General features: G+C 38.7%; 1 protein-coding gene across 3 annotated transcripts in view; it reads right to left on the minus strand.

The window, feature by feature from the left end:
- HKR1 (HKR1, GLI-Kruppel zinc finger family member) overlaps positions 1-18,050 on the minus strand; it is a 28,688-nt gene extending 10,638 nt beyond the window's left edge. For 2 of the 3 annotated variants that reach the window (XM_021719024.1, XM_021719023.1), the window contains exons 1-2: positions 17,479-17,566; positions 11,666-11,761 (exon numbers count right to left, since the gene is read on the minus strand). Coding sequence is in view for 1 of the 3 variants with exons in the window: in XM_008070966.2 (XP_008069157.1) it covers positions 11,666-11,761; positions 12,807-12,933; positions 17,479-17,511 (256 nt within the window). In the remaining 2 variants the exon portion in view is untranslated. Of the gene's footprint in view, positions 1-11,665; positions 11,762-12,806; positions 12,934-17,478; positions 17,567-17,945 lie in introns of those variants that run through there. The other variant, XM_008070966.2, reaches the window with a different exon arrangement.
- Between the last annotated feature and the right edge of the window lie 5,587 nt (positions 18,051-23,637).

Below are 23,637 nucleotides of genomic sequence, written 5' to 3' on the forward strand. Positions count from 1 at the left end.
GAGGCTGCGGTGGCCGGGAGTGGCCACTGCACTCCAGTCTGGGCAACAGAGTGAGACTCCAACTCAAAAAAAAAAAACCCAAAAAACAAAACTCTGTGAGTTTACTAAAGATAACTGAACTGTGCACTTACAATAAATAATTTTTAGGGCATATAAATTATACCTCAATAAAGCTATTTTAAAAGGGAGAACTATGGAACTATATTCTAAAATGTCAGTGTCAAAAAAGCAGAAAAATCTTACTGAAATTATTTATATTAAGGGAAGCCAAATAGACATGACATGTAAAAGCACTAACTGACCCTGGACTGAATCATGTTCCGGAGAGGAAAAAAAAAAAAAAAAAAAAAAAAAAATATATATATATATAGTTTCTGTTGACAAAATCATAATATGAATGCTAGATAATAGGCAAAATTACTGGATTAAAGTTAAGTTTACCAAGGTTAATAATCATACTGTGGTGATAAGAGAATACTGCCATACTTAGAAAATTCATAGTAAAACTTTTAGGAAACACATATGAACATACATATACATACACATGCACAGACATACATGCACATTGAGAAACAGGGAGGAGGAAGAAAGAGCATGCATGTAAGAGAGCACATGAACAAATGAGTAAAAAATTAATAGGTGATTTTATGATGCCATTTATATAATAACATATATGCCATATGCTTTAGTCCATTTTGTGTTGTTATGAAAAAAAAAACCTGAGACTGTGTAATTTATAAATAAGTTTATTTAGCTCACAATTCTGGAAGTTGGGTGGCAGCCCATCTGGTTAGGGCTTCATGCTGCTTCAACTCATGGTAGAAAGTGGAAGGCGAAGTTTATAGCAACTTGAACTCATAAGAATCAACCTAGTACCACAAGAACTAACCTAGTCTGCATTAATCCATTGGTGAGGGCTGAGATCCCATGACCAAACATCTCTTAAAGTTCCTACCACTTCTCAGTACTGTTATATTGGCAATACAACATGCGTTTTGGCAGGGATAAACCACATGTAACCCATAGCACCATATATAATTACACGTGTGTGTGTGTGTGTGTGTGTGTGTGTGTGTATGTGTGTGTGTGTAAAGCATAAAGGTATTCTGTCTACTATTTTTATTTTAGTAAATATTCTGTAATTTTGAAGCAGTTTCCAAATATCAAATCAAAACAAGTATGATGAAGCCTACTTCTGAAACTGGCAGCAGACTGAAGTGGCCACAGACTTCTCTACAGAAAACACGACTGGATAAAAATACAACAAATAATGATTCAGAGGCACTGGAAAACATCCAAAACAAGCGAGAAGCTGGGCAAGAGTTTATGCTTTAAAAAAAAAAACTGCAATAGATACAGCTGATAATTTCATTTTTGGTTTTCCTGCCTGAGAGCATTCTTAATACTTACAGCTACAGCAGTGGCAAAATATGGTAGCCTTACTGGCTCAAGGTGCCAGAGGTCAGTGTTCAGAGCTGGAACAGCAGCTGTGAAAATAAAAGGAATTCCTGGCAGCAAGAAAACTAAAGAAGAAACGAGATACGAAACCTTAAGATAAACTCTTTCCAAATACCTGGCTGACAACTAGCCTACACATGTGAGAGAGAAAACAAAGAAGGTATAGCAAAAAAAAAAAAAAAAAAAGTAGGCAAAGATAAGAGATAAACCCACTCTTAAAAGTTGCATGGCGTAAGGTCTAAGAATCTGCAGCCTTTCAACTGAGTGCACTTTACAACTTTGTACAGTTCAGGGCCAAAGAGGTAAAGCCAAAGACTTATGAGCTTGAAATACCAGAAAATCAAAGTCCAGAAGAATAGCTGGGAATTAGTGGATCCCTAAACTACTGAAAGGAGAAGTCCCAAATATGAATATAATCTCTACCTAATCATCATGATAGACAAATTATGCAGGCACATGAGAGATACCCAGAAAACCAGGTTTAAAAAGAAGCTACTCATAAGAACAGAAATACCATATTGCTGAGGAAACAAAGTTTACCAGTTAGAATTTAGACAAGAAACAGAAAATGTGGCCATCAGTAGACAATGGAGTGGGCCCAGTTGTTGAAGTTAGCAAAGATCTCAAAGAAGCCATTATAAATATTTCAACTAATTAAAGGAAATTATGTTCAAAGAACTAGAGGAAGATATGGAATCAATGAGGAAAAAACTGTAGTATCTTAGTACAGAAATTGCCTTTTTAAAAAAAAAAAAAAAGAAAAAAAAGAAAATTCCAGAATTGAAAAAAGCCGTAACTGAAATTGATTGATTGATTGATTGATTTTTGAGTCGGAGTCTCACTCTGTCGCCCAGACTGGAGTGCAGTGGCCGCTTCCGGCCACCGCAGCCTCGACCTGCTGGGCTCCGGCGATCCTTCCTCCTCAGCCTTCTGAGTAGCCGGAATTACAGGCATGCGCTACCACACCCAGCTGATTTTTTTTATTTATTGTAGAGATGAGGTCTCGCTGCCCAGGCGGGTCTCGAACCCGCAGGCTCAGGCAATTCACTCACCTCAGCCTCCCAAAGGCGTGGGATTACAGGCTGAGCCACCGAGCCCGGCTCATAACTAAAATTTTAAAATGCATTAGATAGGTTTAACAGAATGAAAAATGAAAGATTAATGAACTTAAAAATAAATGAGTAGAAATTGCCCACTCACCCCTCAAAAAAGAAGAAAAAAATACTGAAGAAAAATGAAAAGAAAAAAAAAAAGCTTGTAAGGTAACATCCATCATCAGAAACATACGGCAAAATTTCCAGCAGCCCAAAATACAGGTAAATTGGAGTCCTAGAATAAGAGGAGAGAGTAAAGGGGCAGAAAAAATACTGAGATAATAGCCAACTATTTCCTACAGTGAGTAGAAAACATAACTCACAGATTCAAAAAGCTTCATAATACTCAAGTAGTGGGAACACAAATAAAACTACTTCTGGGAACATCACAGTCAAACGGTTGGAAGCCAAAGATAATGCGGAAATCTTGAGAACAGCCAGAGAAGATTGGTTACGTACAAAGGAACGTTATAACTTCTCAACAGAAATTATAAAACTAGGAAAGTCAAAAAATTGCAATGCTGAATGCAAATATGTTTATCAGCAGTCCTGTCTCCAGTGAATTTTAAAAACTGGAAGGGAAATAATCACATTTTTAGATTAAAATGGAAGATTCAATGCCAGTTGACTATACTGTTAAAGGAAGTTCTGTTACAGTGAAAGAAAATGACAACAGATGGTACTTTATATCTACACGAAGGAGTGAAGTATACAAGAAATATGATAGATACAAACGCATATACACACATTTCTATATATGTTTCTCTTAAAAAATTTAACACTATAGTATTGGGTTTAGAATGTACACAGAAATAATATATATGCCAGCAGCACTAAGGATGAGGGGAGAAGAAATATACTTTTGTGAGATTCCTATATTACCTTTAGGCAATTAAATAATAACTCTAAGTAAATTGGCCTAAGTTAAAAATACACATTGCAAGCCCTGGAAAAGCCATTAACATGTACAAGATATATCGCTAGAAAGTTGTGAGGAATTAACATGGAGGTCTAAAAAAGTATTTGATTAAAACAAAAGTAAGCTAAAGAAAACAGAAGAAAAAAACAGATAAAATAGAAAACTAAAGGAAAAGAAAAATCTGGCAGAACTAGAAGAAACCTTATCAACATTAACATTTGAGTGCTGATGCACTCAACACTTCAATAAAATGCAGAGTTTGTCCAAATGCATAAATAAAGAATCAACTATATATTGTCTACAAGAGACTCATTTTAAATACAACACTAAGACACAAACAAAAAGATTAAAATAGGCTCGGTGTGGTGGCTAACCTTGTAATCCCAGCATTTTGGGAGGTTGAAGAGAGAGGATTGCTTGAGCCCAGGATTTGAAACCAGCCCAGGCAACATACCAAGACCTCATCTGTACAAAAAATAAAAACATTAACCAGATGTGGTGGTACACACCTGTAGTCCTAGCTACTTGGGAGGCTGAGACAGAAGGATCACCTGAGCCCAGGAGGTCAAGGTTGTGGTCAACTGTGATTGTGCCACTGTACTCCAGCCTGGGCAACAGACTGAGATTGCTGATTAAAAAAAAAAAAAAAAAGATTAAAATATAAAGAATGAACAAAGTAATGCCATAGAAAGAGTAAACATAAAAAAGTTGGAATGGCCATATTAATCTAAGACAATAACCTCAGACAAGGAATATTAATAAAAACAAAGGAAATTACATAATGGTAAAAGAATCAATAAAGCTAGAAGATGTAATAATGATTAATGTGCATGTGCCTCATAGCAAAATCCCAAACTATAGGAATCAAAACCTTAGAGATCATTAAAGAAACATGGACAAATCCACAATGATAGAAGGATATGTTAACACACCTTTGCAGTAAAAGACATAAAAATTAGACCAAAAAAACAGTATGAATACAAATTATCTGAACAATATTAACATGACCTAATTGACATTTATAACATACTATACCCCAAAACTGCAGAATACATATTTTTTAAGAGCTCATAGGATGGTCACCAAAATAGGCCATATGCTATGCCATAAAATTAAATCTCAACAGATTTTGAAAGACTGAAAAGTATAGAGTACCTTCTCTCAATAAAATACAATTAAAATAAAAACCAATAAAAATAAAATATTTAGAAAATTCCCAAATATCTGAAAATTAAACATCTCACTTCTAAGCAACTGACAGGTTAAAGAATAAGAACAATTAGAAAATACTCTGAACAAATGATAATTAAAAATATTCTAGTCTGGATGACAGAGCAAGACTGTCTCAAAAAAAAAAAAAAAGATATAATATGACTAAATAGTCGACTCCAGGAATCCAAGGCAAGTTCAACCTTCAAAAATTAACTTAATTCACCATATAGTAAGTCCTCTACATACAAATGCATTCTATTCTGAGAGTGCATTTGTAAGTCCAACAAAGTTAGCTTAAGTACGCAACTAACACAATTGGCTATATAGTACTATTCTGTAATAGGTTTATAATACTTTTCACACAAATAATACATTGAAAAAACCAACAAACCCAACAAAGAAGAAAACATTTTTAATTTTACAGTACAGCACCTTGAAAAGTACAGTCGTGCAGCACAGTACAACAGTTGGCATACAGGGGCTGGCATCAAGTGAACAGGCAAGAAAAGTTACTAACTAGAGGAGGGAAAAAAAGGTGGGAGATGAGAGCTGATGAATCATCAGCAATAGGAGATGGAGGACAAGCTACAGTTTCACTCATGCCTGACATTGATGGCACAGGTTCTGGTTCCTTGCTGGATTCAATTCTATCTACCCTCTTGAAAAAAATGATTGCATGATGTCTGGGTAGTAGTTCTTTATTTCTCATCATCAATGATTGCATTCTGAATGGCTGCTGCAACATTCATGTACCATTCTACATTCAGGTCCTATATCTTCATTTCAGTACCTCCTCAAATGAAGAAAATTCCTTTGCCATTTCCTGCGTTGTGACTCTCTTCAGTTCAATTATGTCTTCCTCTTGTCTCTCTTCGACTTTTCTCTGAGCCTCCAATTCAATCAGGTCTTCATTAGTAAGTTCCTCATATTGCCCAGCAAGGAATGAAGTCATTCTCTTGTAGATCTAGCTCTAGCGTCTCACTTAGGGTCACTAAGCTGCTGAAGATTTCTTTGGACTCCTCATCTACCTTCTCAAATCCACAAAAATCATGAACAAACTGTGGACAAATGTTCTTCTATGTGACAATGTACACCAGACAAATGAACTAACTTACATGATTGGACATGTAAAACCACATTGCATCTTTGAAAGCTTCATATGTAGGGGACTTACTGTATTTACAGACTAAAGAAAAAACACCATATGATCTTCTAAAGAAAGGGTCAGCACATTTTTACTTAAAGGGCCTGATAAAATGTATTATATGCTTGTGGGTGATACAATCTTTGTTTCAAGTACTCAATTCTGCTGTTGTAATAGGAGAGCAGCCAGAGACAATATGTAAATAAATGGGTGTGGCTTTGTTTCAATAAAACTTTATTTACCCAAACTCTATTACAAAGAAAAATATACCATGCACATGGCAAAAAATATACCATGAACATGGTAAAAAATTACGTGATTTTTTGACTTCTGATCTAAACAGATACAGAAAAATCATCTGACAAGATTCAACACCCATTCATGATAAAAACTCTGAACACAAGAACAGAAGGGAATCTGTTCAATCTGATAAAACTAACATCATACAAGATAATGAAAAAGTGAATGCTTCCCACCCAAAATAAGGAACAAGGAAACAATGTCCACTCTTACAACTTATATTCAAAATTGTACCAATGGTCCTAGTCACTGCAATAAGACAGGAAAAAGAAGAAAGAAATCAAAGGCATGCAGATGAGGAAATAAGTAAAACTGTCTCTATTCACAGATGACATGCTCATACACATAGAAAATTCTAAGAATCTAGGAAAAAAACTACTATAATAAGTTAATTAAGCAAGGTCACAGGAAACAGGTGCAATATTCATATAGTAGCAGTCTCATACATTAGTAGTGAATAACTGGAGGTCCAAACTTAAAATACAATTATATTTACAATAGCATCCAAAAACATGACACCATGAACATAAATACTTAGGGATAAATATTTTAATAAACATACTACCTGTATATTGATGGTTTGTATTCTTTTATTAGATAATCTCATAAGAGGACACAGAAGAGAAGGTCAGGAAAAAACAAATTTATTATACTCACAGATCCTAGAGAGACAGTGTCATTGAATGCTGAGGGGGAATGTTAATATGGTGTGTATGCGGGGTGGGGGGGGGCACAAAGGGAGCAGGCTCAGCCAAGCAGGTGGGAGGCGGAGAGAGAGAGGAAGCACATATGGGCAAATGCCTTTATTGGGGTCAAAGTTGGGTACACAAGAAAAGATGTGAAAGGATTTCACTACTGCATTTGAATGACACTAGGTCACAGTCATGGGTGGGTACAAAGGAGAACTTGCCCACCTTATCATAGTGGTACACCTGGTGGCCTGAGAGGGGAACTCACTGCCTGTGTGTGAGGAGAATGTGAAGTTTTAAAATTTACAGTACAACTGAAAATTGTAAAACACTGCTGATAGGAATTTAAAATCACTTAAATAAATGGGGAAGCAGACCATGTTTGTTAATGAGAAAACTCAATATTAAGAAGTCAATTCTGCCCAAATTGATTTAGAGATTCAATGTAATCCCAATTAAAATTTAAGCAGGCTTTTTCATGGATATTGTCAAACTGATTTTAAAATAAATATGGGAATGAAAACAACAGAAATGATTACTGATTTCAAGACTTACCATAAAACTACAATAATAAAAACAGTGTGGTATTGAAAAGATCAGTGGAACAGAATAAAAAATCCAGAAATAGTCCCTCCTATATATGGTCAATTTTTTTTTAAGTTGGGGTCTCACTCTGTTGCCCAGGCTGGAGTGCAGTGGCACAATCATGGCTCACCACAGGCTTGACCTCTCGGCTCAGGAGATCCTCCTGCTTCAGCCTCCTGAGTAGCTGGGACTATAAGTGTGTGCCACAGGTTTACAGGGTCAGTTGCTTTTTTTGATAAAGTTGTCAAGGCAGTGTAATAGGGAAGAGGACCCTTATTGCATATCATATTTAGAATGAATCATAGCAAAAGTTGTAAATCTTTAGAAATAAAAATAGCAAAATAATTTCATGTCAAACCTATGGAATTCCACTTAAAAATAGAAGGAAATTTATAGACTTAAATATTTATATTAGAAAAAAAGGAAAGTGAAAGTTCACAATTCTAAGCATTCATCTGAAAAAGTTAGGAAAATAACAGCAAAATAAGTCCAAAGAATAAAGAAGAAAATAAATATAAATTCAGATATAATATACATAATAGACACGATCAACAAAGCCAAAAGTTGTTTTTTGAAGATTAATAAGACTAACAAACTTTTGACAAAATTGAGCAAGGAAAAAAGAGAAGGAAAAAATAAACAAATAGTTTTCTATATATAAAACTCTAAATAACCTATATATGACAAATTATTAAATCATTCAGCAAGGCTACCAAATATATGATCAATATGATGAAATAAATTTTATTGGTCAGGCACAGTGGCTCATGCCTATAATTCCAGCTCTTTGGGAGGCAGAGGTGAGGGGATTGCCTGGGCCCAGGAATTTGAGACCAGCCTGGGAAACTTGGCAAGACTTCATCTCTACAATAAATAAATAAATAAAAAATAGCCAGGCACAGTGGTACACACCTGTGGATTCAGTTACTTGGAAGGCTGAAGTAGAGAGACTGCCTGAGCACAACAGATCAAGGCTGCGGTGGCCGTGAGTATGCCACTGCACTCCAGCCTGGGCAACAGAGTCTGACTCCAACTCAAAGAAACAAATAAATAAATAAATTTTATTTATAGATATCAACAAAAAAATTATAAAAATTTGTTTAAAAATATAACTTGCAAAACAACAAATATAATAAGCTTATGTATAAGTTACTTATTGTAAAATATGCCAATTCTCTCCAAATCAATGTATTAATATACAATAAATATGATCAATATATTTGCATATTAATTAACATATAAATCCAATAGAATTATAACAAAATCCTGATAGAATATTTTATGAAATCTGACAAGCTGATTGTAAAATGTTTAGGAACAACAAATGGCTAAAACTCACATAGATATTGTGAAAAATAAGAAGAGAAAACTTAACCTATCAGACATCAAGATTTATTATAAAGCATAGTAAATTAAAACAGTGTAATATAGGTGCAGGGATAAGCAAATCATCAATGAAACAGAATACAGTCCAGAAATCAATCCATACATATACTGAATCTGAAAATACAAGATAAATGGCATTGAAAATTGGGTAAAATAATGAACTATTCAATAAATGGTATCAAGTCTGATGTCTACGCACTTAGAAATATAAAAGAAAAATCCCTTTCACCCAACACTCACAAAATCAATTCCAGAGTGATAAAGACTTAAGTATAAAAAGCAAAATATATCTTAATCCATAGATGAAAATCTAAATAAGGTGTTGATGATCTTGTCAAAGAGGATTCCTTAAATCAGATCCTGACACACACACACACACACACACACACACACACACACACACACACCCCCAAAAAGATTCACAAATCTAACCACATTAAACTTTTTTAATTACAAAAAGCACTTTTAACAGTGGCTAAATTTTACATACTCTTGAAATAAGAAAAATTATAGTGATGGGGAACAGATCAGTGGTGACTGAAATCAGAGAGAAGATAGCACAGGGAAATTTATTTGTAGTGATGGAAAAATTCTGTATTCTTATTGTGGTGGTGGTGGTTACACGAACCTATTTATGAAACAAACTTTCATATTGCCATTGTGTAACAATAAAAAAGAATACATGTAAAAACTGATAAAATCTGAGTCTGAATAAAGTCTTTAGTTTGCTTAACAGTATTGAACCAATGTCAATTTCCTGGTTTTGAAATGTACTGTGGTTATGTAGGATGTTATCACTGGAGAAAGTTGGGTGAAGAGTAGATGGAAATTTTCTGTATTATTTTTAGAAATCAAGACAAATTATTTCTTTCTTTTTTTTTTTTTCTTTTTTTGAGTTGGAGTCTCACTCTGTCACCCAGACTGGAGTGCAGTGGCAGCTCCAGGCCACCGCAGCCTCCACCTGCTGGGCTCTGGCAATCCTTCCGCCTCAGCCTTCCAAGTAGCTGGAACTACAGGCACGCGCTACCACGCCCGGCTAATTTTTGACTTACTGTAGAGATGAGGTCTCTCCAAGTTGCCCAGACGGATCTCGAACCCGTGGGCTCAGGCAATCCACTCACCTCAGCCTCCCAAAGTGCTGGGATTACAGGCTGAGCCACCGAGCCCGGCTAAGACAAATTATTTCAAAAACAGTTTTTTAAAAAAGAAAATAGGCAGGCCACAGACTGGAAGATAACACACATCTGACTGAAAAGAATGCATTTCCAAGATTTGTTAAAAATAAATAAGTAAATAAAGTAAAATTTCAAATCAACAAGAAAAAGAAAAGCAGGCAAAATACTTGAACAGGCAATTCATAGAAGAGGAAACACCAAGATATAAAAAGATGCTCAAGTTCAATACTAATGAAATCAAAACTACTGTTTCATACCCCAAAGATGGTCAGAAACTAAAGTCTGACTATATCAAGTGTTAACAAGAACACAGGGCAACTAGAATTCTCATACAATGCTATGTGAGTACAAACCAACTGCTATCTTTTCCAAAAAGATGTGGTAGAGTCCAAACCCTCAATACTTCAGAAAGTGACCTTATTGGGAAATAGGGTTGTTGCAGACTTAACTAGTCAAGATGAGGTCATTAGAATGGGCTCTAATGCAATATGATTGAATTATAAACAGGGAAAATTGGGACACAGAGACATGCACATGGAGTGGGAAGGTGCTGTATGAAGATAAAGGTAAAAATTAGGGTAATGCTCCTACATATCAAGGAGTACCAAAGATTACCAGCAAACCCATCAGAAGCTAGAATAAAGGCATGGAACATATTCTTCTTCACAGTCCTTAAAAAGAACCAACCCTACTAACACTCTGATCTATGTGTCTAGCCTCCAGAATTGTGAGACAATAAATTTTTGTTGTTTTAAGCCACTCAGTTTGTAGTACTTTATTATGGTAGTCCTAGAAAACTAATACTACAACCTTGGAGAACAATTTGGCATCATCTAGTCAGATTGAACAAGTGCACAGTCTTTCACTCAGCTATTTCATTGCTAGGTATATGTCCAAGGTAAATGTGTGCTTATGTACCCAAGGACACTAAATAATTTCTTTAATTTACAGGAAAAAATGGTAAAACATAACTGTACAACAAAAATGGAATAGATAAATGAACTGTATAATTATGCATATAAAACAATATCATATGGCAATAACAATGAATGAAGCAGAGCTACATCTACCAATATACCAATAGAGATGAATCTTACAAAATTAGTGTCAGAGAAGAAAGCAAACTATAGCAGAAGGATACGCATAATATGATACCATTTATATAAAATTTTAAAATATGCCAAACAACAATATAGATGGCTTAGAGACACACACATACACTCTCTCTCGAAGAATAGTTATAAATTCCTAATATTGAAATATGTTGAAAAAAGTACTGTGTAACAGATTTTTTAAATGATAGGAACTGGAGAAGTGGAGATAATTAACCTTAGCATAAGATAAACTAGAAAGTATCCAGAAGGGTGGTAGATTTAACCTTCACAGGGGAGGTGTAGTTTGTAAGATCAGGAGGAAAGAAAAAAGACCATGAATGAACAAAGACTAAGCAAGACAAAGACTAAGCAAGAGAAGGCAAGACAAATGAGGAAGGAAGACTCCCTGGTAGAAGGAAAAAACAAGGAAACCAGGAAAGTTCCTTCTTCAACTGAAGGTTATATTCTAGAAGGAAGGTCATGCCAGGCAGCCTTACCAGTGGCTAAGGAGGCCTGAAGAAGAGCTTCTTCCTGGTACCTGAGAGACATCTCCTCATTCCCTATCTGTCAAATTGTAGACTATTCCATCTACCACATGCTCACACTTACCTGCCCAGAAATCCAGTTGTTGTTTTCCCTCCTTTCTCCAGGGCTCTTCCCCTTGCTCCAGCTGAGCAATGAGTTTTGGTTTGGAAAATGGAATTTCTGCTCATAGGAAAGAAAATAAGGAGATTCTTAGCTAAGGTTCAAGATGCCATTCAAGAACTAAAATGGGTGGGGAAACACAGAGAGTATAAAAGACCTATGATGATTTACCATTCTGAAGTAGAAGGGGTTAAGGAAAGATGATTGCAATCAGAAAGACAGCATATTAATACTTCATGGATGAAAAAAACTCTTGAGTTTGGAGCAAGATAAAATAAAAAGAGAGCCCCAGCCTTGGGAAAGAGGCCTGGAAACACAGTGTCATGTGAGGGAGACCCCCCCCAAAAAGGGAATTATTTTTTGGAAGGTGGGCTCCTTGTAGTATAGGCTTCCCCCTGCTAGTTAAGGGTTCTAGGAACACACTAGATGGCATGCTAGTTGGCATCAGTGTACTAATTAGTGTTATTGTGAGAGGCTACGTTCAGCTTCAGTGAATTTTTGTTGTTGTTGAGATTCTTTCGGTGTTTGCCAATTTCATGATGGTGATACATGAGCACAACTGTCCACACCATGCTGAGCTTTCAGTATTTTTTGGCCCAAAATGGCATGACCCCTGTACCCAACCCTCTCTATCCACCTGATATCACCTTGAGCAACCTTTTTTGTCTCCCCAGATTTTAAAAAGTCCTCAAAGGGAAAGTCTGCCAATGTAGAAGGGGTGAAACAATAAACAGCAGAAGCATTAAAAGGCATACACATTGATGAGTTAAAAAACTGTTTGCACAGTGGAAAAAGCATCTTGATAGCTGTGTTGCATCAAACAGAGAATACTCTGAAGGTGACTGAAGTTTAAACATGTAAGTATATATAATTTTTTTATAAATAAGTTCAGGGATTTTTAATGGGTCCTCCTGGTATATAACATGAATAACTCAACCTACCTGCTTTCATCTCTACTAAATCCAGATTTATCCAGAGGAAAAAGGTAAATTATTGTTGTTAAGCCCAACTCTAAGGTAAAAGTGCTCCACAGTCTGCCCTTCTTTATGATGAGTGAAAAATACTCTGTAGAGCAAATTTAAGTGCTAAAGGAAATCATTCTTACCCAGTGAGACCAGGTGGTTGTAAGTCTCCAGCATCACTTCCCTGTGCAGGGTCCTCTGAGCAGGGCTCAACAATGTCCACTCCTCCTGTGTGAAGTCCACAACTACATCTCTGAATGCCACGAATGCCTTCAACATAAAACATACCACTGCTCATCTAGAAATGCACCTTTCACAGTTTAGAATGGAGGTCAAAGGCTCCCCTAAAAGAGGTAGACCCTACTTTGGATTGTGACCTTGGTGCCAAGGGGTCTAAGATCATTGTTCTCCTATCTTTGTTCAAACAGCATCATTTGTGCACCTATTACTGTCAATAACCCAGACTAGCTGCTATGGGGGATGAAAGCAAAACAAAAGCCCCTACATAGGAGCTTTAAAAACCAGACAGAAGAAAATCTCTCTCTCTCTCTCTCTCTCTCACACACACACACACACACTAAAATAGTAAATAATCATTTTGCTGAGTTTGAAAAATTTCCAAGACTGATTGGCCTAAGTATTTATGTTCTACTTGAAGAAGGAGTGGAGTTTCTGGGGGCTGCAGGGTGAGTAATCCAACACTACACACACACACACACACACACACACACACACTTCATAGAGCAGGACTCACTCCTTCCTCTGCCTCAAACTGCCACTTGCTAGCTCAGCCTGAGAAGAGGAAATGGCTGGTGGTGAAGAGCGTGGATTCAAACCACATTGTCTGGATCTGGAACCCATCTCTGTCCCCAACTAGTGTAATCTCAAGCACTAAATTAGATAACCACTCAGCACTTCAGTCACTCCTTCTGTGAACTAAAAATAACAGTGCTTGTTTTACAGGATTGTGGTAAGGATTAGATGAGCTGATAATTGTAAAGGACTCAGACAACTGACTGCTATACATAAATGTTTAGGGAGGACCTTCCCTAGTCATTCTAGCTAAAATTCTATCTCCTCATCTGGGTTTCAGTCCCCTCTCCTACTTTACTGTATTCCCTTAACTCTAAGATAATACATGCATTAGTCATTTTTATCTTCTGGCTCCCCACTAGACTATAAATTCCATGTGCATGGTTCACTACTATTGCCCTGGTGTCTAGAACAGAATCTGCAAACACTTAGCAGTCGAATATTTTTAAATGACTGAAAACGATTTATCATTATTAGACCATCAACGAAGTTTCAAACGAACCTCTGCTATCTAGAAAGCTGTACTTTGGAGGATGGGAATACATTATGGTCCTTGGCATGGAAGTCTGGTGAGGTGTCCAAGCCCAAATAAGCTAGGAATCTAGTTCTGGGATTCTACCTAGCCCAACACTTATTCTGTCTTAAAACTGGGTACAATCTGCAATCCATAGATTGGCTTAGCTTGACCCATATACTGCTTTAAAACTTTTATTTATATCAATTAAATATTGGAAGATTTCATATGAAAATCTCAATCTATGGGTCCTGTGAAAATTCATAAAAAATTATCAGACCTCATCCTAGACCTACTGAATCAGAAATTCTGAAGCCAAGCCCAACAATCTGTCTTAACATACCTTCCAAATGATTCTGATGCATACTAAAGTTCAAGAACTCTGGAAACAAACTGTGTTCAAATGACAGTATTCTCTCTCCTCCCTCCCTGATTTTGCTTTGGTAACTATGTGTCTCAATTTCCTATAAAAATGGACATTATAATAGTACTTACCATATAAGGTCATTGTGGGAATTAAGCAAAGTTGCTATTGGCAAACATCCTATGACTCTGAGAAGAACCAGCCTGGATGAGGCTGACACTGTGGACAACAGAGTGGAGTGAAGAGGTGAAAGAACCCCAGTCCTTGATAAGCTTATTTAAGACACTATAGTGAGCCACTAAAGGCTTCTGCACAGAAAAGGGATGTAACCACAATGTTGGGGAAAATGAGGATTACAAAAACAAGTAGTGGATAGCAAGGACCATATAAACATTCGGAAACAAATCAGATCACTACTGTGAGTTTTCATATGAGAGAAGAAAAAGATCTGAGTTGACAAGTCTACTCTGGTAATTGAAAACTATACAATGTAATAATTAAAAATAAGGATATGAAAAAAGCACAGTGCAAAGCAAAGGCACGGAGAAGGAAGAAGGGAATCTCAAAAAAGGAAGAAATAATCGGCAGGATCAAATTCTCTAGAATAAGCAGAGTTCAAAGCTCAGTGCTTCAAAATAGTAATTTCTATTCACCTTCCTTGTCATATTTTGTTTTGAGAATACAAACCTATAAAAGAATTTCATGTATAAACTTGACCACAGAAGTATTATTGGAAGTTAAATATTGAAAACAGAATAAATATCCAAATATTGAGAAATAGTAGATGAGTTAATCCATTCAATGGATTATTATGGAAATAATTTTCAGTGGGTTAAGTGTTAGCTATTTCTTCATCTTTAAAAACAGGGCTAGGAAGATACACATTGGTAAGTTTAACACAGTATGATTTTATCAGTAGAACCTGTCAAAATGTGTTTGTAGAGGTGGTTGTGTGTATAAAATTAAATCAAATCCCAATAATAAAGGAATCCCAAAATAAAATGGAAGACTCCTAAGTGTGCACGCTATACTTTCCACATCACTGAATGTCATTCATCAAGTGTTCTGCACATAGCAGACATTCAGTCAGTTTGTTGAACAGAATTCATAAAAAATGCTAAGAAAAATGTAACATATTGTACCTGCTAGCTCATCGTATTTGTTACAGATTTAACACAAATTTTATCTTATTCTCTTGGCAGTAATACCTAATATCCTACTAAATGTGTGCTATGATTATTTGTATAATTCAAATGTCATAACTATCAGAATACCTGGAAATTCTACCCAAACCCCTTGAAATATGTGATTAATTATATGCCCTAAATAACATACCCAAACAAACAACAGAAACTCCTTTGTAACTTAGTTCCTTCAATTAATTTATTTATGGTGGTGGTTCCCTCAGGCACTAAACATTTCTTGTGTGCTAGGCACTTCTCTAGGCACAAAAGTTTCATCTTTAACAACTTAGCCATTGAAATGTGCACACACTTTAATAAATTTTTCCTAAATACTTTTTTAAAAAGCTACCTTGAGGAACATGTTGGTTCCATACAGGATACAGTTCAGAGTAGACCTCAGGGTCCTATCGAGAGTAGAGGAGGTGATACAGGAAAAGTCAGCAAATACAAACTTCTGGTTTTCCCCAGAAAATCAGAAAGAATGCTTCCCTAGTGACATTTACCGTGGTGAAGAAGGTACACACACAAAGATTCAGTGTTACCTTGGGAAATGTTCTGAATTGGATTTCTTATGCATTCCTGGTATTAATGCTTTCAAATGAATGAAATATTTTGCAAACGAGGAACAAAGAATTATCAGTGTTGCTCTGACAACATCCAGGAACATATTAATACCCACAACAGGTGTCTAAGATTAAGAAATATCATTTTCTGTCTAAATTCTACTCAAGACTTGTTGATACAGATGTTCCAGATAATTCTGAAATAAACAAATTAACCCATATAACAAAATGACAGTAAGCCAGCTTGGTAACTGTGTTAGTGCTTAATAAGTGTTAATTGCATTCCATTATGTCCAAGTCAACACAGTCACCATTCCAAGAGGTTAGAAAGCTTCCCCTTAAGTCCCTATACATCGTCAATTACTATTTCTCACATTTCATTGATTTCTTTAAGTCAAATGCCCTCTCAACATCCTTTAAAACACAGCTTACTCAAAAACAAAGTCTACACTACTCAGCCTGGCACTTAGGATTCTGTTTGATCTGTCCTCTTCCAGACTCAGAGGCAGAAAATGTAAACCCTTAGGGGTTAGGTAGGTAATAAATATGAAAGGCAGGCAAAAAGTTAGCTAGACAATGGTTTCAAACTTGGTATGAAGGAGACTAGAAAGCAGCAGATTGACCCTGCAAGTCCTATCCAAATGATAAAGACATTGTTCAGCTCAAACTATCTGACAACAGAGCAATACAGACTTAGGGAAGACTTATTTTCAGAGAAGTGGGAAACCTGAAATTTTTGGTGAAATCTCCAATTGCCAGAAGCTGAAAATGGTCTCAAATGTAAAATTCAGGTCAGATCATATCAAACTCCTCCTTCCATATGTGAATACCTGGTCTATATCTTCACCTGTAAACATTTAAAATATGTAAACTATTTAAAAATCAACCTTAAGTAAGTCCTTTGGTCACCACAATCCTCCTATGACAAGGGCAGTGTGCGCCGTGGCCCAGCCACTGAGATTGACCATGCTTCCTTCTCTCTTCCAAATGGTATGTCTTCCTCCAAATCTCCAACTCACCCAACTCATCTGGGGTAGCTAAGCCAGCTCTACTTCTAGGAGTCCTTCCCAACCACTTCAAATCACAGACATCTCTACTGTCCCTGCCCTTCATCCACATCACCGAACAATCAAATACAGATATCCCTAAAATTTTATTTAAACCGCTCAATGTGTGTTGTTCACAATTAACTACTTTGTGAATGACTGGGGTATGGATAGAGCAGAAAAGAAATGGTGAGGGAGGGAGGATTCCATGTAGAAGAAGCTACTCCTCCAGGACCAGGCAAGGCAAATACCGACAAGGCAGCCTCCAGGGCAAGAAGGTAAGGGGATCCATCCTGTTAACAGCCAAGATGGACCTGCAGGTGATTCTCACCTCTTTTTTGGCTCTCAGAAGCCCCATGGCCATTTTCCTGGTCTCCTGAGTGCTCTCCCTGGAGAAGGGCAAAGTCTCAGAAGACAGAATGTGAAGAGAAATGAGAGTGCCTCGGTAGAAACTTCCTTCCCACGAGTTGAAGCGGAGTCTGCTCCAAAGCCTCACCGTTAGGGTTGGGGAGAACAGAAATCACCAGCGCAGCTCAATCCCCATCCAGAGCCCTGCAAGTGGGGCCCAAGGTGACTACTACCCTCAAGCTCGGCCCCAGGTTCTGGACAGGGTGTGAAGCCCTTGTTCCCAAGCAACGGAGTGACGGTTTGTCTCTAACCCTGCAGGCTCGAATGAAAGGAAAATCGCGTGGAGGTAGGCGAACCCTCGAGTTCAGAGTCAGCTCTGCCTCTTCCTGCCTGGGTCTCGTAAGACGGGGACAAGCAGACGGACGTGTTGACTGACCATAGAGCACTCACGGAACGCGGGTGCGCGTCGCGGATCCTGAGGTCGAAGGTCGGATAACGAAGTGCGGAGGTGTGGGAAAGACCCGGATAGAGGGGCCTAACCCGGTGCCAGACAGCCTAACGGGCCGGACCGGAAGTACTCCTGTCAGCCAACGCTACAAGGTAGGGGAGGCAGTTATGGAGGACCGGAAGTACTCCTGTAAGCCAACGCTACAAGGTAGGGGAGGCAGTTATGGAGGACCGGAAGTGCTCCTGTAAGCCAACACTACAAGGTAGGGGAGGTTGTTATGGAGGACGGAAGTGACCGCAGAGGCCTCTGGGGAATGTAGTTTTGGAGACAGAGCGGGAAGATGGCGTTGGCTTCGCTCAGGGTGCCTCCGACATCAGTAGCACACATACTATAAGCAAGTTTAGGAGTCAATTGTTTGGATGCCCAGACCGCGAGGTTCACAGGTTTCTCCTCTGAGGGCTAATGAGACGGGCCGACTGCGAGAGCGTGGCGGGAATGCTAAAGGTTTCTGGAAGATGTCGTCCTGGCGCTTTGTCTGTGCGGCGGCCGGTGGTCGCACCCGGTTCTCTGACCTTCTGCGGGGCAAGTGAGCTAAGCTCACCACACGCATCTCCGCGCTGATGCGCCCTTACCCGGGCAGAACCCAGGTCCGGACAGGTGCCGCTCAGGGAGAAGCACTTGGCTGGGGAGGCAGCGAGGTGCCTGCTGGGACCCCCGGTTTGGGGGCGACACCGGCCCTATGTTCCCGAGAGGAAGAGGGTGCGCCGGGACTGACAGAGAACTCCAAGGCTATTTGGGTGGGTGGGGGGAGGTCAGCGGAATTGGATTGGGTCAAACTCCCAGACTGCAGGTGAGGGAGACTCTGGTCGTGTTTCCCAAGGGTTTTAGGTGATGGAGGAGACTGGTCTTGGGGTAAACAGCAAAAGATCCCCTGGTGATAGTGGGGGTGAGGATCTGAGGCTGAATCCAGAAGTCTCGGAGGTTTTTATTGGAGGCTGAAGGACAGGTGTGGCTTGGAGGAAACATCCCTTCCAGAAGTTGGTGGGAATGGGGGTGGGGTGTTGGCAGATGAGGCATAATTTTGACTGTTTTGTTCAACATGGACTTTTTGCATTCATTTTGATTTTTAAAATAGATTACATAAAAATATTATTTACCCTGACTAGAGTTTTTTTTGTGCCCCTGAAATTTTGCATCCATAGTCCCCAACCTGATGAAAGGCATGAGATAGATTTGACATTTTATTTGAACCTCGTTGGCGCCTACTGGCCTGTAGCCTTTGTAGGAAGTGAGGGCCTGGCTTCTGAGTAGTAAGTAGCCAGAAAGAGTCCCTTAGGAACTTTCCCTGAATTATTGAATTGTCCCTGATTTTATCTTTTCCTTTCCTGACTTCCTTAATATCCACATTTTTCTCCCAAAGTCCTAACCCCAAGGCACCTCCAAGAACCACATAACGTAAATAGTAAATATTCAAACATGAATCTTAAATCTTCATATCATCCTACAGACTCTCTTCCAACATTTATTTGCTTGGAGAAGTAAACATAAGGTCTGCATGTTAAGTATCAGTCTCTCCCACTGGGTGGTTGTTCAGTACAGAGGATCATCCCGGAGTCCTCTTCCAGCCCAGGTCAACAACTTTGCCAAAGATGTAATATCCATGAATGTGAAGTGCTTGTAATAGAACTCAGTGGGCACCAAAGTCAGACATTGGAATAGGCTGTGAGGAACAAACGAAAAGGAGGGACTGGAGAGCTTCAGAAAGGGATAGGAGGCAGGGAGGGATAATATGGGATCCTAAGCTAATCCAGATCCCCATGTGTAAACGTGTGTACAAAGGCAGTAAAGAGAAACCAGGCTGATGGAGTATTTGTAATAAATGAAACATAATATAACAGCAGGCCAGGTGATAGACTGGAAAACCAGAACAAGCAGCAGAAGGAGTAGCATAACTTTAATGCCACAGAAATTAACAAACATCAAGACTAAGAAAGTATTTGCAGCTGCATTCATTTAAATCAAAGGTGTTATTTACTGAGTGCTATGTGCTAGGTACAATGATACAACCTGTGCCTGAGTTAGAATTGTAAATCTGAGCCACCTGTGATATCTGTGCTTTGCAGAGTCCTATTCCCCACACTTATCTGGCTCAAGATGTGAAAATCCATCTAAATTATAAACACGGTGGGAAAAAACTCTAGTCATACCCATTTAAGGAACATGATTGGTTACCATTAACTCAACTTGTAAATGAAAATCAGTATAAAAGATTAAAAAAATATTTCTGAAATTAAAAGCCATAGAAGCCACTGTATCATTGATCAGTTAAAGAAGAAACTGACCTGCAAACCGTGAAATACATTAAAAGAAGCAATAGTGAAAATACTTAAGATTTAAGCCTGTGGAATGGGGATCCCTCAGTGCCCAAAGATATCATCCTAAAAATAGTGTCCCCCAAAAGCAAGGAGTTACTCAGCTCTCTACACATCTACAGAAGAATTTCTAGTTTGAATAAACTTAAAGGTTTAAATAAAAATTATCACAAAAAGGGAAGAATAAAACTCCAGAATCTTGGGGACAGAAGGGTGGTGTGGAAGAATAGAGGGTGGGAAGAGTGGGAATTAGACTAAATCACACTGATGAATCCAAAAAAGTATTAAAATTTAATTTCCTATGAACAAAATCACAAACCAAGACTTATTAAATGAGGCCAAAATAATGAGTAGAGGGAAACTTTTAGCTTGAAAGTAATCTATGATTTAGAAACCAAGGCAGAAAACAAAGAATCTAGCAGTCACCCTCCAGGTTAAAACCAACAGGATAATAGGAAATGAGAGTGGGAAGAAATTATCAGATGGGAATGGGAATTGGGTGTTTATGGGAATCAAGGAGGCAGGAAGAGCATGTGTAGTTTGCGCATAAAGTCACTCTCTAAAGAGATAGTCCTTGGGGAGGTGGGTGCACAAAGATTGTGCTAGCTGTAGAAGGAAGAAGGTGACAGACATCGCTAGAAGGCATCTGTCAGGGGTTAACAGTGAATAAGAAGCCAGGCTTGGTGGCTCAGCCTGTAATCCCGTGCCTTTGGAAGGCTGAGGTGAGTGGATTGCCTGAGCCCGCGGGTTCGAGACCCATCTGGGCAGCGAGACCTCATCTCTACAATAAATAAAAAAAATCAGCCGGGCGTGGTAGTGCACGCCTGTAATTCTGGCTACTTGGAAGGCTGAGACGGAAGAATTGCTGGAGCCCAGCAGGCGAGGCTGCGGTGGCCGGGAGCGGCCACTGCACTCCAGTCTGGGTGACCGAGTGAAACTCCAACTCAAAAACAAACAAACAAAAATAAAAACAGTGGATAAGAAACATATGAGAGAAAGTTAAGTGCAGAGACTTTCTTGTCCCTAGCATGGATAATTATCAGCAGGTGATGAGCGAATGTGGATTGTTAGCATTCTTATCACAAAAAAATCAAATATTTAAATTGATGGATAGGTTAGCTAATTTGACTTAATCATTTCATATTGAATTCAAAAATGATATATCACTTTGTATATAAACACATACAACTATAATTTGTCAATATGTAATTTTTAAACGGGGAGTCAATAAACACCAGAAACAATCCCTTGAGATGGAGATGAGGAAAATAAGCACAATCCTGCCTTCAGAAAGATGTGGTGTTTAAATCCATGGGTGTGGGAACTCCAGGGTTCAGGGCAAGACTGGGGATCAGTAAAAAGACAGATTCTCATATTCCTGCTTATCACCCACAGCCACAGGGTGGTGGTAACACCTGCTGCATCAGCCTGAGCTGGCCAGAGAGAGCAGTTAGAGCAGGCAAGGTGAGAGAAGCAGGGTTTTCCCAGGAGGTCCTGAAACTTGCTGGTCCAACATTGAAGCCCCAGTGAGGGGTGGGAAGGGGAACTTCAAAGTGAGAAAAAGAAGAGGAAACACATTTGTGCATTTTAAAAATATGGAATAGATGTTCAGGTAGAAAAAGGTACAATGACAGAAAATAAGAGAAATGAGCTAGACACCACAGATATGTAATGATGGACAAATAAATGACATAATATGGAGTTTACCCACATAGACAGACTTTTTATGCTTGCATAAATATTTATATGCATATATCACCTAGTACCAATGTTTACACAAACTGTATGTACACTGTGAAGCCAAAATGGAGAGAAAGTAAAAAATAAAAGTTATGGAGAGGGTCAGTTTCTCCATTTAGTGGAAAACACTTCAGAACATGAGCAGTGTCTCCTCTCCCTCTGAATCCTACCTATATCTTGCAACAGCAGATGGCAAATCACAACCTGCACTATCCCTCCCAGAATGTCACAAGCATGGCTATACAAACTGCAGAACTCACCACATACCAAAGCTAGGTAGAGCAGGAGCTCTGAAACCAGAATTCAAGTGGGAGGGATTAGAAAATCCCAGGAGTGAAGGAAACCAGAATATAAGCTGGCAGGGCCCTTATATTCTTTGGCTTAAGTTCAAGGAACTAAGCCTACATTTTCCTTTGTCTCCCCTGACCTTTTGGTTGCATTTCTATGGATAGCCAAGCGGGCCAAGTCTGGCCCGGAACCTGCTCATCCTAAGTGATTGCCCTGCTTAGCATAGATGTTAAGATATGCATAGTTTAGTCATTGATACTTACCCTGCTTGTGAGATTTAACTCAGACATTAACATATCCTGCTTGTATGGTTTCACCTTCCTTTGTGAGGCTTTTGTCCTATATAAGAGGCATGCGGTAAAATAAATTTTCTCTCTCTCGCTCTTGCTACCTGAGAGGGAGTCCCCCAATCCCACTGTTTCTCTGTCTTTTCTCATTCCCTCCCCCCAACTCAGGCCCTGATCAGCAGAGGCTGGACCCCCGCAAAGTGGCATCTAAACAGGGACCTGAGTACTGGGGATTGGCATTGGCTGGAGAGAACCCTCGTGGAGGCCAGCGTTTTTTGTGTGCAGCATTGCGATTCATGAGTAAGTAACCGAGGAAAAGGATTAATCTTTGGGAGTAAAACATGGGACATTTACATTCTAAGGAACGCACTCTCCTTGTGCAGATGTTGAAATCTATGCTGAAAGCTAGAAGAACTAAGGTTGCAGATAGACAATTAGATCGATTTTTGCAGTTTGTAGAGGAAGTATGTCCCTGGTTTCCTGAGACCAGGATGGTTAATCTGATTACTTGGGAAAAAGTAGGTAGTTGTTTGAAGGATTATCATCAAGTGCATGGTCCTGAAGCTGTGCCAGTAGATGCTTTATCTCTGTGGAACCTAGTAAGAGATTGCTTAGACCCCTCTTCTGAGTCTCATAAAGCAGAGCTGGCTCCTCTGTCATTGCAGTGTTCCCCCTCAGCTCCTGCTCTAGCTGCCCATGATGACCAGAAGGGACACCCTTCTAAAGATTTTTGACAGGAGCAGGATGAGGCTGCTTCTCAGGTATCACAATGATGACATATTTGTGGCTACTCGAACTTCTGTGACCAAGTTTCCTGAGGCTCCTAGCCTGCCTGTGAAAGAGGCTGAGCCCTCCACTCTTTCTTTGTCTTCTGATACTTTTGCTCAACTTATGGAGTTGCTTACTCTTTTAGCTAGAAAATGTTCAGTTTCAAAAGAGGAAGTGTCTTTTTGTCGTGCTTTGAGATCAAAAGAGGAAGTGCCTTCCATACCAGTTACTCACTCCTC

This window comes from Carlito syrichta, unplaced genomic scaffold (assembly GCF_000164805.1).
Source record: "Carlito syrichta isolate Samal-C Ts95f unplaced genomic scaffold, Tarsius_syrichta-2.0.1 Scaffold314077, whole genome shotgun sequence".
Lineage (NCBI taxonomy): Eukaryota > Metazoa > Chordata > Mammalia > Primates > Tarsiidae > Carlito > Carlito syrichta.